The following is a 14,420-nucleotide window of genomic DNA, read 5'->3' on the forward strand; positions in this document are numbered from 1 at the left end:
CCAGATCAGGCAGCGGGGTCGCCCTCTCCAGGAATTTCAGGGCAGCTAACACTGGAGGAGCCGGCGAGCCTGGAGAGGAGGAGTTCACTAAATTGTGTTGGATGTAAGGCGTCGAGGACCGGAGGAATTAATCCGATGTGGGGAAGGCGGACGGGGCTACGAGGAAAAAAGAGGGGGCAATGTACACTCAGCCTTTTCGTCACTCGGCGGGGAGATGGATGGTTTTCCGGACCGGGCGTCCCAGCGCCCCGGCTAGCTATAGGGAGACGTCAGAGCGCTCCGGTCCGCGGTAGAAGAGCCCCCCAGCCCCCCCGCGCCCGGGCTTCCATATAAAGTAGGGGCCCTAGTGGAGGCCGCAGCAGTAGCACCAGCGGCTGCGGCGGCGGAGCTCCTCTGAGGTCCGGGTCACCAGTCGCTGCTCTGCCAGTAGGGCGCACAACCCAGCCTCGCCCAGCGTCTCCGCCGCGCTCCAAGGGCTTCCCGTCCGGACCATGCGCGGCCGCGAGCTCCCGCTGGTCCTACTGGCGCTGGTCCTCTGCCAGGCGCCCCGGGGGCGAGCGGTCCCGCTGCCTGCGGGCGGAGGGACAGTGCTGACCAAGATGTACCCGCGCGGCAACCACTGGGCGGTGGGTGAGTGTCCTGGCCGCGGGAGCCGCGCGCTTGGCCTCCTCTGGATCAGCCAGCCAGAGGGGACCTGTCTCCCCATTTCTTTGCGTTTCCCGGGCCCAGCTTTGGGAGCTGGGTTTGCTGTGACCCTTCTACCGAAACACCTTCCCAATTCTCCTAAAACTCCACCTCACCTTTCCCCATTCTAGGGAGCCCATGAGTCCCTCACCAGCTGCAAGCTGGTCCCCTGATCCTTTCCCGCTCGCTTCCAGCCCGTGTCTCCCCGTGTTCCCCAGGGCACCCGAGCTCCCAACTGCCAACCCCGGTGCAGATCGTCTTCCCTCTGCGTGCATCCTACATCTCCTTTTGTCCGCCTAGTCTCACCCTGTCTGGCAGGGTACTCTCCTAGAATAATCTTGGGGAGCGTTGTCCCTTAAGAACATCTCAGAACCCTGGTCCAGCTCGGTGGCCTCAACACCGACCGGCATGGGCTGAAATCTAAGCTGCGCCTATGAGCCCCGCAAAGCCACAGGTGTGGGGACCTCGGGCGCAGCGCTCCCGCCCTGGATTTCATATCTGTTCAGTGCGCAGTGCCCTGAATCCCGCCTGTCTGTGGCTCTCTGGAGTTTCCACAGTCCTTCTCTTCGAGTTGCAGCGATATTCTTTTCCCTGCCCTTTTGTCCTCCCTCTTTCCAGCCTACAGGCTCTGAGCTTGGGGAATCTCGCCTGCTCTCCAAGCTCATCCCGATCTCTCTGCCCCTCTGAGCTCCGCTCTTTCTCCGCCCCTCTAGACCCACGACTTCGCCCTTTCCCCTCGCTCCTTTCCCTTTTCCTCTGCAACAGGTCCTGCTCTCTAGGCACCGGCTTGGAGGCTCCCTCGCCACGGCCCCCAGAACCCGGGTGGAGAGGACGGCCGCGCTGCAGGTGGGGAGGGCGCCCGAGGGTGGGGTCAGGATTCTGCCCCGCGCGCACTCACTGCTTTCGCTCAGCTGGGAGGCAGGAAGCGACCCATAGCCTCGGCTCACCCAGCATCACCCCGTGGCTCTCGGCCTCGCGGAGCATAGCTTCCAGCAAACGCAGAGCATCCAACTTCCGCACTCCCCCACCCACCCGCCCCACAAAAGTCAACTACAACAACCCCAACCAGCTTCGTAGGAAGCTGGTTAATCCCTGAAGAGATTTAAGGGTGTGTGTGTGTGTGCGTGTGTGTGTGTGTGTGTGTGTGTGTGTATTTCCTTAGCCATCTACTTAGAAGGCGGGGGCGAGGGGGGGCGGGGAGGGCTGGAGAACGGTGTGTTGAACAGGTACTTGCTAATTCATATATCGGCTCATTTACAAATCTTGATAGAAGACAAAGAATTTGGGGAAAAGAGTGGGACTGGAACTGTTGCTTCCTCAGCTCTTCTGTGTTGTGTGTGCTTTTGTGAGGGAAGTCAAGATCTTTGGGTTGCAATACAGTGGTTTTCACTGTTGCTAAAATAATCATTTGCCAAGTCTTGACAGTTCCAGGAATGAGAGAATAGACTGCTGAGGGACAGGAGGAACCCAGCAGTCTAGGGTGGAGAGGAGAGGTTGGAATGGGTGAAGCTGAAAAACCCTGCGTTTCAAGAATGAAGGATGCTTAGCAGGTGTTGAAGAATCCAAATTTAGAATTGATGCTTCTCAAAGAGGGCTTCTGGAAGCTTAGATCAAGTGGCCATTATCGGACCCAGCCAATGAGGCTGGAAAGGTGGAATGAAACTTCTGGATTCCCAATCTCTTTTTACTCATCGATATTATTGTACTAATAAAGCTTATTATTAGGTAACACTTGCAGGCCCAAAGGAGGACAATAGAGTTAACTGGGGAGCGGCATCATGTTATCTCTGGTACAAGTCAAGCCAGTCTTGATTTGCTGTAGTTCTGCAGAACATCTGTCTCCAGGTATTTAGGGTGTCTGCCATTTAATTGCTCTTCATAGTGGTACTTGAGCATTTCTAATCTAAAAGAATACCAACCAGTGGTGACCCCAAATACTACTTTCATATTTATTCTCAAATGCACTTCTTTCTCTGCCTTTGATAGCTGTGCAGAGTTGAGGAGGAGCGAGGGAAAGAGGGAGGTGAAGTAGAAACTCACATTTTGGCCTAAAATTACCTTGTGGTTGAGAAAAAGTTTGCTTTGAGTACAATGACCTCTGTTGGAATGTAAGCATTGACAAGGATGAATGATGTTAGATTTTAAATTCAGCTTTCAATTATCCCAAGAAAATGCTTATCCTCTTCAATCACCAAAGACATGTAGTTTCGTTTTAATTATATAAAACTAAAACTACATACTGCTGTCCACGAAGGTGCTGTCAGCACACATTTACAGGCTTGGTAAGTAAATTGCTTCTTCCAGCTGAGAGAAGGATGGCGCAGCAATGGAAAAAAGGTTAACAGTTTGCAAACTTAACACATTTTTATCCGCTTGATGTTTGTGGAAATGTTTTGTTTGTGTGATGAAAATATAGGTCAACACTTACACTGGTGACTATTCCCTGTGCACCCATGAAATGCTCCTAACTGTGGTTCTAACTTGGATGTGAGACATATCCTAGAAGGCTGAATTTGGAAATACCAGTATTCAGCTGCAGAATGGCTTGTTATGGCTCAAGAAACTGTGGAATAGAATTTAAGTGTGGATCCAGAAAAACTAGTTCTTAGGAGGACTCAACACTTTCATCTATGCCAAATTCATTTCTGTTTCAAACCATCCCTTTAGTAGTATCTTTAAATGATTTAATAAAAAGAACAAAAGCTTTTTTTTCTCTGATCAAGGTTTTATTTTTTCAAGTGACTGTCTTTTGTCTATGGTGAGATTTCCATTATTATGATATGGGCACTTGACAAATGATGTTGGGAGAAGAGGTGGAAGTGGGCATATCATCCATGTTGCCATGGAGATGATTATTTAGTTGACAGTCACTAGCTCAAGAGTGAAATCAGACCCAGGGAATGTGTACTTCCCTGGGATGTTATAGATAGCGTGCTCTCCTTAACAACCAGTCTATGGATCTAGAGGTAAAGAACGGATCCCGACACATTCCCCAGATATGCATGTACTGAAATTTAGTGCAATCACAGACTGGAGAATGACTTTCTCCTCCCATTTTAGAAAAACCCACAAAATTATTCAGGCATGACAAAAATGAGGTTCTTATGTGTGATATCTCTATCACTCCTCTGTTTTATTGGCAATAACTCTTTCTCATTTCCAGCATTCTAACTAGATGATAGGCAGTTAGAAGGGCAAGGTGATCTAGGTCATTACTGGGAGTATCAGGATTCTAGTCCTGCCTTCCAATCATCATGATTCAATTTCCTCCATATAAATAAAACCAAATGCATCACTACTTCCTGGGAAGTTGCGCAACGTAATCACTATTATGGCTGAATGCAAAGTTACTGAGTGGATAGCTGAGAACCACGTGACCAAGCTGATAAGTGAGGAGCCAATCATTCAGGATTCCAGGCCTTTGCTTGGGACAGTATTCCCAGTTAGGGTCCTGAAATTGTGTGAAGTCTCATGTCATAAGCAATTTGGCAAACGCTAACACTGCAATGCAGTGCAACCTGATTTTAATGCCCCTTAATACTCATAGAATTATTTTTTCTCAATTACATAATGCATCATGATATATTGGTATACAATCCCTATTTTTATAACATTAGAAAGCCTTTTGTAGACCTTATCCTTGTTTCCAGATCCCAGAATGATTTTAGCTGCCTTATATTCTTAGCAAGTTAAAAGACATTGCCAAGCAGTATAATAACGTAGTCTAGATTGTGAGCTGATTTTAATCCTAAAATAGTTACTTACATCTGTGTGACCTCTGATAAGTCTCATTTTCGCCAAACCAGTTAGCATATGGATCAGATGAAATCAAGCACATTTAAACATCCCATAAACTGCAAATCGCAATACACATAAAAGCAATAAAGTTGCTTACAGTGAGGGCTTCTCTGTTGGTGGATAGAACTTCTAGGAAAGGGCCTCTTTCCATTTTAAGACAGAAGATCTTTCAAATTTTATGTTTGTCTTAAATACTTCTAATGCCAGTCAGTGTTGAAATCACAAAGACCTTTTTCCTTGCACATTTTAGATCCAAAGTACCATAGTTTTATTGATGTTAGAAATTTCAAAGTGCTACAAAGTCCAATTACACAGAGAGAGAGGAAAAATCAACAGTAAAAAGTAGAGAACATGAGAATATTCAAGCAAGGGTCTAAAGTGTTAAGAATGCAGACCTTGCACTCTGTACCCACTTCTGATTCCAAGTTATCCCCTCTTGCATACATAAATTTTCATGTTTTTGGTGGTTTGGCCTCCTTAACAGCAGTTTTTTAAAAAAAATTATTTACACGGCTAGCACACATTCCTGGAGCCATTGATAGACTTTCAGACACCCAGGAAAAAATTCTGCATTTATGTGGCTGTAAAGTGTTACTCAGGGCTTGTTTTCAACTTGTTTTTCACTACACTCTTAACAAACAATAAATCTAGGTAATTTCCTAGGTTCAATCTCAACTAAAATTCTGAGAAAGTTTAAATGAAAAATTCCTTTGGTATTTTTTACTACAGATAAAAGGAAAGCAGTATTTTTTAAAAACCACACAAAGAAAAGCATGGAGACTTTTATTTTCAGCAGCAATTTAAAATTGGCTGGGGAAGATGTTTAAACTCCATCTTTCAGTTGGAAATAGAATTTGGTGCATACAGAATTGATGATAGAATTTTAGATATGGAAGGCCCCTTATATTTAATCTAGTCTACCCTGTTCATTTCATAGTTGAGAAAATTGAAGACTAGGGGTGCTAAACGACTTGGCAGAGGCCACCTTACTAGCTAGTAGAGGTGCTGGAACCAAGCCCAGGGTTTCTGGGTTGCAGTTCTGAATACTGTCTAGCTCATTGCACATTTTGAACAGACAGCAAAATCTATCTGTTGTTTATGAACTAACTCTTAATAATAAAACATGATTTATTCTGCATTTAGGAGGAAGCAGCACAAACACAATTGATGTCCTTTTAAATTTCTCATTCGCTCATTCCCTTTGGTTAAATTTGTGGCATTATGAGTGTTTTTGTTTTGGTTTTTACAGGGCACTTAATGGGGAAAAAGAGCACAGGGGAGTCTTCTTCTGTTTCTGAGAGAGGGAGCTTAAAGCAGCAGCTGAGAGAGTACATCAGGTGGGAAGAAGCTGCAAGGAATTTGCTGGGTCTCATAGAAGCAAAGGAGAACAGAAACCACCAGCCACCTCAACCCAAGGCCCTGGGCAATCAGCAGCCTTCGTGGGATTCAGAGGATAGCAGCAACTTCAAAGATGTAGGTTCAAAAGGCAAAGGTAAAAGAAACATATGTGCGAGATGGGTGGGAGGTATTTGGGGAGAGGTGGAAAGAGGGCAAGTTCAAATGAGGAAGAATGGAATTGCTTATGATATAAACCTTCATGGTTGCTATATTAGGCTAACACCAATACATGCTAAGCACATTGATAGACAATTTCTATGTTCTCTTCTTTTTGACATAATAGTCAAAAGGATATTGATTCCAAACTCCAATTTAGGAGCTTTTTTCAGCAATTTTGTCTATTTGCTGTTATGCATTGATGGGATATATATATTTTTAATAGCCAGGCCCTATCAGAATGTTTTGATAGTGAGTCTGCAAACTATTTGAGTAAATCCATGTGGATCTACAGATTTTATGTTTACTTCTGGTGAACACTAGTGGAGGTTCCTAGTTTTAGAAAACAGCATTCTTGTTTGCTACCTTTGACACCAAGTAGCACTTCTTCATATTTGTTCCAGGAGTACCTAGTTCAGGTTTCATGCTAGTATTTTAAAACTCAGTGGACATATCTGAGATCAACAAATACATCCTGTATATGATTTTATAGAGGATAGGGGAAAATAATTATACTAAACTGGCAATGCTTAGTTACAAAGACAGTGAACAAGATAAGAGAGAATAAAACTCATAGCAAGAAAGCAAGGCAACTGAAAATGAGGTGATTATCACCAACTTTTAAGTTTCCAGGAAATGTATAACAAAATACAAAATAATAATTACAATAACAATGGTGGCTAGTTTTACTGAATATTTACGATAAGCTGAGTATTGGGCTAAGCAGTTTACCTCCATTTTCTCAGCTTATGCTCACAACAGTCTTAGAAGGAAGATTCTACCATTCTCTCCATTTCAGGGGTAAGGAAACTCGTCCCATAGCTTTCCATTGATAAAATCAGGGTAAGGACCTGTGCTCAGTCTGCCTCAGACAGTCTGTACCATGCAAGACATCTTCCAGAAATGGTCGTCATTGATCTTAATATAAAGCATCCAGGCTGAAGGCCTTGCTTCTTGCTGCTTCTGACAATAACTAATATTGTTTTCCACTCACCGTACCTGGAGAGCTTCCTTCTTCACTCATTCATGGTGAAGACTGATGGCCCCTTTAGGGGCTCAGAGCTGCCTTTGCCAAGCCTCAGCTGGCTTTCTGGAGGGAAGCTTTCTATTTCATTGCCCTTTGGGTCTATTGTGGTCTTTCTCTCTCTTTCCTTTCTTTCTTTCCTTCCTTCCTTCCTTCCTTCCTTCCTTCCTTCCTTCCTTCCTTCCTTCCTTCCTTCCTTCCTTCCTTCCTTCCTTCCTTTCTTTTTCTTTCTTTCTTTTTTTCTTTCTGACAAGTTCTGTCTATGTGGTTTCTTTCTTTTCTTTTCTTTCCTTTCCCTCTCTCTCTCTTTTTATTTTTTTGACAAGGACTGGCTCTGTTGCCCAGGCTGGTCTCAAACTCCTGGGCTTAAGTGATTTCCCCCAGCCTCGGCCTCCCAAATGTGGGTTTCTATGCTAAATGAAAACTGAATTTCACCTGTTGCACTAAGCACCTAGAGGAAAGTCTTTGTAGATTTTATTCTGAAAAAAAATCCCAGATTAAATAAACCAATACAGAAATAAATACCAACTTTGTGCAAAACCCCAAGCAATTGTCGGGTCCATACCTGTGTCATAGGTGTTATGTCATCAGCCCCCTTCTTTACTGATGGATCCCATACTCTGAGGGCTCTGTGAACTTGCAGGTGACTTCTCAGATTCTAGCTGGCCATGCCTTTTTCATGGTCAGGTGCTTTGCTGGAGTTCCTGTAGGTGGATATCCAACAGCAGTACCCTTCTCATTTGTCTGAACAGTAACAAAAATTGCCGCCACAAGACCCTCGAAAATAATTTTTGCAAACATTGAAATGGACTTGCCCTCATAGCTCGTTCATGAAATACTCCCCTCTATTAACACACAATCATGTTACTATTCTATAGTGCCTCATTTTTGAAACAAATAGCAGTGTCCAGTTTGCGTTATTTTATTTCCTCAACCTGGCCCTGCGTATCTTAGGAATCTTTTGGAAAATTCAACTCCTTTCTTAAGGATCAAAAATTTTCCACCATATTCAGAAGAATATTCTGTAAGCTTCAAAGGCAATGGCAAAAAGAATAGCTCCACAAAGGTGTCTGAGTAGCAGTATAATAGGATGGGTCGAGTGGGCAGCCATGGACAGTGACTGCTTAAAAGGGGCAGTCCTTATCCCAAGTGAACTGAAAAAGGTCATCAAAAAGATTATTTTAAAAAATCAGACTTTCCTTTTCTATTATTTTTATGCATTGTTTTTCTTTTAACAGGTTTAGAAAGCCCATCTCATTTCATTCCACCTCCAGTTGAATAATTAGTTATTGCACACATTGGTACCATTCTTTTGGCTATATTTCCTAGTAACACAAAAACCAATTCCACAGTTAGTCTTTGCAGAGACCAAAATATTTTATTGCTTCTCTTGCACTGGAAATTCCACCTCAATGAAAGTATGTTGTTACGAAAATTGAGAACACCTTACAATGATCTTATTCAAAAAGAAGGGGTGCCAAGAGATTAGTTCCATTAGAAACTCATATATCTCCCATATCTTAGAGTTATGGCAGTGTTAGAGAGAAACTTCATAACTTAGCCAAGCATTGCCAGAATTAGCAGCAGGAGTTTTCAGAGGCTGAAGGACTGTTCTTAAAATTAAAAACTATCTACATATGCTCTCTTCTCTCATTTTAGTAATAAAACATCAAGTACTGTTGCCAACTCTCTTGGAGCTGTAGTTAGAAACTCCAAGCATTTCCTATGTTTTGATGACAAAGATATTTACTTAATTCCTAAAGGATGTGTGTAATGTGCACTGAAACTAGGTTACTCGATCATGGAAACAGCTTCAGAACTTTCAGAGCAATTATGCCCAGCAATGTTCAAGGTTAACCTTAATCCTTTTAACTGTGCCCTTCTCACAAATCTTTTAATTCTTTCTTTCTTTTTCTTTTTTTTTCTTTTTTTTTTTGAGATGGAGTCCTGCCCTGTAGCCCAGGCTGGAGTGCAGTGGCGCGATTTCGGCTCACTGCAAGCTCCACCTCCCGGGTTCACGCCATTCTCCTGCCTCAGTCCCCCGGAGTAGCTGGGACTACAGGCGCCCGCCACCACCACACCCGGCTAATTTTTTGTATTTTTTTTTTTTTAGTAGAGACGGGGTTTCACCATGTTAGCCAGGATGGTCTTGATCTTCTGACCTCATGATCTGCCCGCCTTGGCCTCCCAAAGTGCTGGGATTACAGGCGTGAGCCACCGCGCCTGGCCCAAATCTTTTAATTCTATTCTGCAATTAATGAAACTTTTTCCCCATGGTTTCTGCAACACGAGACTGTTCTGTTTCTGCAAGATGAAACTCATCCCCATGGATGAAGCTCCAGGGCCTCATCCATGATCCTGGATGTAGTTGTGCATTGTCCTGAGTTTCAGTGGAGGTTTTAGTTGGCCTTTGGTCTCCCTTTATAATTTGGACTTAGTCCCTTATTCTTTGCAGCTTAGGTCTCTCCTTTTATTTAGTCGACATGAAGGGGGCAAGGAAGTGAGCTACAAAGGCTGTTACGGAAAAGAAATGTGTTCGTTCTTCACTTTTAAGAGACTACTCTCACTGTCTCATCAAATCAGTACAGAGAATAGGAAGGTCTTATTTCTGAATATTTGAAATGCTCCAAAGGAAGTGCCAAATATAGAAAAAGCAACATACAATCAAGAATCACTCATAACCTTCTAATTACACTGGCACTTTCTATGAAGGAGCAGAGTAAAGCTGGCTCCCACCTAGAATACAGCTCCTCCCCACCCCAACAGTAGACCCCGCCCATTGCCTCCCAGGTCCTTAATGTTCCTAGGTTCCACAATTCTCTTTTTCCTTTTAGCTTTTATTCCTCCCAGCCAAACCTCTCTTATTCAATATTTTGAGCCAATGGGGGACTTACATAGATTTTTTTCCCCACACATTAGCTGGCCCCTTTTATGACCAGTGACTCATAAGGCAAGATATGTGGTGGCATCTTCGGACAGGCGGCAGTCTTTAATAGGGCAGACTGGGTTGGTGGAGGCGAGCAAAGCTAATTGGCATGCGTGGGAATCAAACCCCAGGCCCTGGGCTCATTAGCACATGGTCAAAACAACTGAGCCACAGAGCAGATAATAATCTGCCCAAGAATATCAGTAGTTCCTTTATTAGAAACAAATGGCTGATATGGAAGTTGGGGAATCTGAATTGCCAGAGAATCTTGGGAAGAGTAATAAGCTCTAGTATCAACGAAAAGTGTTTTTTCATCTCAGCGCGTAAAGGGTGCTATATGGGAACAAAGAAGTATTTTAAAATTATAACTACTCATTCTTTCTTTAGTCTTAGTTAATTTGAGCAGAAGCCACAACAAGCAAACTACAATAAATTTAGAATTGGCAGAAATCCAAATTAACTCCTCTTCCCAAGTTTCCACACTACTACCATTTACAGTTGTAGGTTTGTAATGTATAATTATGTAATCCAGAAACTAGCTTTGATTTGTGTAATGATGCATTGTCAACGTAAGCAAAGTAAGAATTCAAATTCCACATTCCCAGAATTTACCACTCAGCTGCTCCTCTAGTAATAAGTTCCTGGGGATAGTACATTAACCAACATTGATTAAAACATACCTGAGTAATCATATCAGGGTGCACGTTAAGCTGATAAAACAATAAGATCCCAAAATGCAGTAGCTCAAAAAAAAAAAAAGTAGACGTTAATTTGTCTCTTGGGGGACAGCTCTGGTTCTCCAATGTTACATGCTCAGAAACACCTGCAGGGCTTGTGAAAGTACAGATTGCTGCGCTCCGCCCCCAGAGTTTCTGATTTAGTAGATGTTAGGTTGAACCAAGAATTTGCCTTTCTAACAAGCTCCCAAGTGATGCTGATGGCTTGTAGGAATGGATTTACTTCTAGGATTAGACTTCAGCTCACTCTGTTTGCTGAACTCTTTCTAATATTTCTTAAGTTGGTAGACTCTCTGCTCCAGGTTCTCAACGTGAAGGAAGGAACCCCCCAGCTGAACCAGCAATGACAATGATGGCCTCTCTCAAAGGAGAAAAACAAAACCCATAAGAGACTGCGTTCTGCAAGCATCAGTTCTATGGATCATCAACAAGATTTCCTTGTGCAAAATATTCGACTATTCTTGTATCTTTCATCCTTGACTAAATTCATGATTTTCAAGCAGCATCTTCTGGTTCGAACTTGTTTGCTGTGAACAATTGTCGAAAAGAGTCTTCCAATTAATGCTTTTTACATCTAGGCTACCCGTTGGTTAGATTCAAGGCCCCAAGCTGTTACCATTGACAATAAAAGCTTAAACACAGGCTGTTCTCTTATTTCAATCCCAAATGAGAGGATAGTGTGGCAGAGATGAACAAACAGCTTGAGGATGTACTCGTATGCTCACTGACCAAGTCAGGCTGAAGCTCTCCCCTTTGAATCCTTGTAGTGACTAAGAGCCTTTCCAGAGTCTCCCTCACTTTCTCATTCCCATCAGCTGGGCCAGGTTGAAGATGGAGGCTAGCCCTATTCATCACTTAAGAATTCCCTAGTCTTCAGCCCCTACCATGACCAGGTATTTTGCTGATATTATTGATGGACGCCTCCTAATAGTCCTTTAAGCTCAGAATTATCATTTCTTTTTTTTTTTTTTTTTTTTTTTTTTTTTTTTTTTTTTTTTTTTTTTTTTTTTTGAGACGGAGTCTCGCTCTGTCTCCCGGGCTGAGTGCAGTGGCCGGATCTCAGCTCACTGCAAGCTCCGCCTCCCGGGTTTACGCCATTCTCCTGCCTCAGCCTCCCGAGTAGCTGGGACTACAGGCGCCCGCCACCTCGCCCGGCTAGTTTTTTGTATTTTTTAGTAGAGACGGGGTTTCACCGGGTTAGCCAGGATGGTCTTGATCTCCTGACCTCGTGATCCGCCCGTCTCGGCCTCCCAAAGTGCTGGGATTACAGGCTTGAGCCACCGCGCCCGGCCCAGAATTATCATTTCTATTTAACAGATGAGGAAACAGAGGATTAGAGAGATCAAGTGCCTTGCCCAGGTCACATAGTAAATGGAACTGGGATCTAGATTCCATTTACACAGTCACCAGATTTCCTGCATTACTCATTTTAAACCTCCCTTTCAGTATAGTTATGCCTAGCAAGTAGCACTGTTTTTTCAAAATTTCATCACCAGTCTGGGAGGAGTCATCCCCAGTGCCACATTTAGTTAGGTCCACAGCTAAAGGATAAGATGAATTCAATTCTTTCCATTTTTAGAGAATGTGGCCTGGCAGTTCGTTAACACTCACTAGTTCTATTTTTCTTTTTTTACCGGTTCCTTTTTTATCATGACATTTGCACATTAACAGATTTCAAAGCTTCTTGCCATATGTTTAGAATTTTTTTCAGTTAGGAGAATCACATTTGCAACCCTAAAGAGATTTGTCTTGCTCTTGTTTTGATTACCTAAGAACCACATAAGAGATGACGTGTTCTTTCTAATTTCTTTTAAACCCATGTTGATTCACAACATATACACAGCTAGACCTGTGAAAACGTGTGAACTGAACTGTGTTTTCAGTGTTACCACGTTCCTCTACAGGGCCCCATTCTCTATCATGAGACTATCTTCAGCCTCTTTTCTAAGAACTTGATCCTGAGCGATGTCAACGAAAGCCCCCATGCCGCTGATGACGAAGGGTGAGCCTTCTCAAGGATTCGCCTTCCCATAGGACACTCATAGAGCTAAAAACGAAACAAACCAACCAAGAAACCTTCCAGACCCAGGGGAAGCTTTCTTTAATGGTGCGATTTCAGGCAAAGAGAAAAGATTTCCTCAATGCTCCTAGAATAACCCCATCCAGACGACCACTTGTTTGGCTGTTTCACAAGAGTAAACCTACGTGATCTCGTGTTTTGGCAGCCATCACTTTTTTCCATGAACTCTGATCGCGAAGTAAGAACAGCTCTCTCAAATCTCCTCACACTTGCAGTGCTCCTCTGTGCCAAACCCAGGTCAAGGTTAGAATCTTTTTGAGAGGTATACTCTTTCCTGCAAAATTTAAAAAAAATTATTTGCAAGGGTAGTTATATTACATCATACATGTGTGTGCCTATTGGGTCAGGTAATTTTTAGCTGAAGATAATAGCATCCAACTTGGGTAGTTTAAGTAGAAAAGGAGAATATTGATGGGTAGATATTAGTCAGGGAAGACCAGAGAACCGGGCTCAAGCCTAATCTTGCAGGCTCAATGCTCAAAGCCATGTCTCTAATTGTATTGATGAGGTGGCTACCCCTAGAAGCATGCTACAGAACTGCCTGAGTCTGTACTCTCTTCCTCTGCCTCCGCTACTACCTGTGCTTACAGTAGAATCTCCTCCAGAGACTCCCAAATCAGTCTTGAATGAGTGTCTGATCGGTGGAACCTACATTCTATCTCTGTACCTAGCTGCAAGAGCTGCTGGGAAATGGAGTTTTTAGGATTCTACTTTGGGAATGTGGGACTAAAATAATGGGACCCTATCAAAATGGAGAGAGGGTGTTCAGAGATGTGGTTGACCACAAATAATATATGCCCCTTCCCTTTTTCCCCAGAAAGAATTTTCCCTTTGATTCCTGTCCATCCCTACTCTAAAGAACACTTAGTCCCTAGCCTGGACTCAGGGAAAGCAGGAGCCTGGTGGCTGTTCTGCACAGCACACAGTCTAGGTGCGTCCATAGTACAGCAAGATGAAAAGATTGCTTCTAAGAGCAGATACCTTAGAAATCCTTGCAGCAAAGCAGGATAATCAGAAGGAAGAATCCAAAAGGGAGGAAAGCAGTAATGGCCTTTGAATTTCTCCTTTGAAAAGCAGTCTTTTTTTTTTTTTTTTTTTTTAATTTTCATTTTTTAGTGCCACAGGCTAGATTGCTCTGGGCAATTTGGCAGTTTTCACATGTGATTAGCGGTTCAGTAACACACCAAGCAGGCATTTCCAGCAGTGCAGTACAATTTCTAGCCTCAAAATGCTCGCCTTTTAGTCCCTACTTGGGGAATATTTAATCATTACCCAGCATCTTTACCTAGCTTGGCTGTGTGGGGAGTAATCGAAGTAGAATGTGAGATTGCATTATTCACTTCCTTAGCCACTGCTGTTTTATTCAGACAACATGAAATAACTCTTTATGGGAGACCTGCAATTATGAACCATTGTCATCCTCACAGCAACAAAACAATGTTCACCATGTGCATGGAAAAGGCTCCTAGCTCCACCTCCAAGGGCTTTGTTTCTTTTGATTAATCATCTTAAATCAGACCCAGATGTGACATAGAATCCTCTCCCCACCTTTCTTTCCACTCTACTTAGTTCACAAATGTTATATAACATATATAATATACATATATATATACATAA

The 14,420-nt window shown here is 43.2% G+C and overlaps 1 protein-coding gene across 1 annotated transcript; it reads left to right on the forward strand.

Moving 5' to 3' along the window:
* Positions 1–455: 455 nt before the first annotated feature.
* GRP (gastrin releasing peptide) lies at positions 456–11,364 on the forward strand. Its single transcript, XM_010376895.2, has 3 exons — positions 456–630; positions 5,732–5,974; positions 11,005–11,364. Exons 1-3 carry the CDS (start codon positions 492–494, stop codon positions 11,109–11,111), a joined length of 489 nt encoding a protein of 162 aa, XP_010375197.1. The 5' UTR covers positions 456–491; the 3' UTR covers positions 11,112–11,364.
* Positions 11,365–14,420: the final 3,056 nt, after the last annotated feature.

The sequence above is a fragment of the Rhinopithecus roxellana genome, chromosome 21, assembly GCF_007565055.1.
Source record: "Rhinopithecus roxellana isolate Shanxi Qingling chromosome 21, ASM756505v1, whole genome shotgun sequence".
Lineage (NCBI taxonomy): Eukaryota > Metazoa > Chordata > Mammalia > Primates > Cercopithecidae > Rhinopithecus > Rhinopithecus roxellana.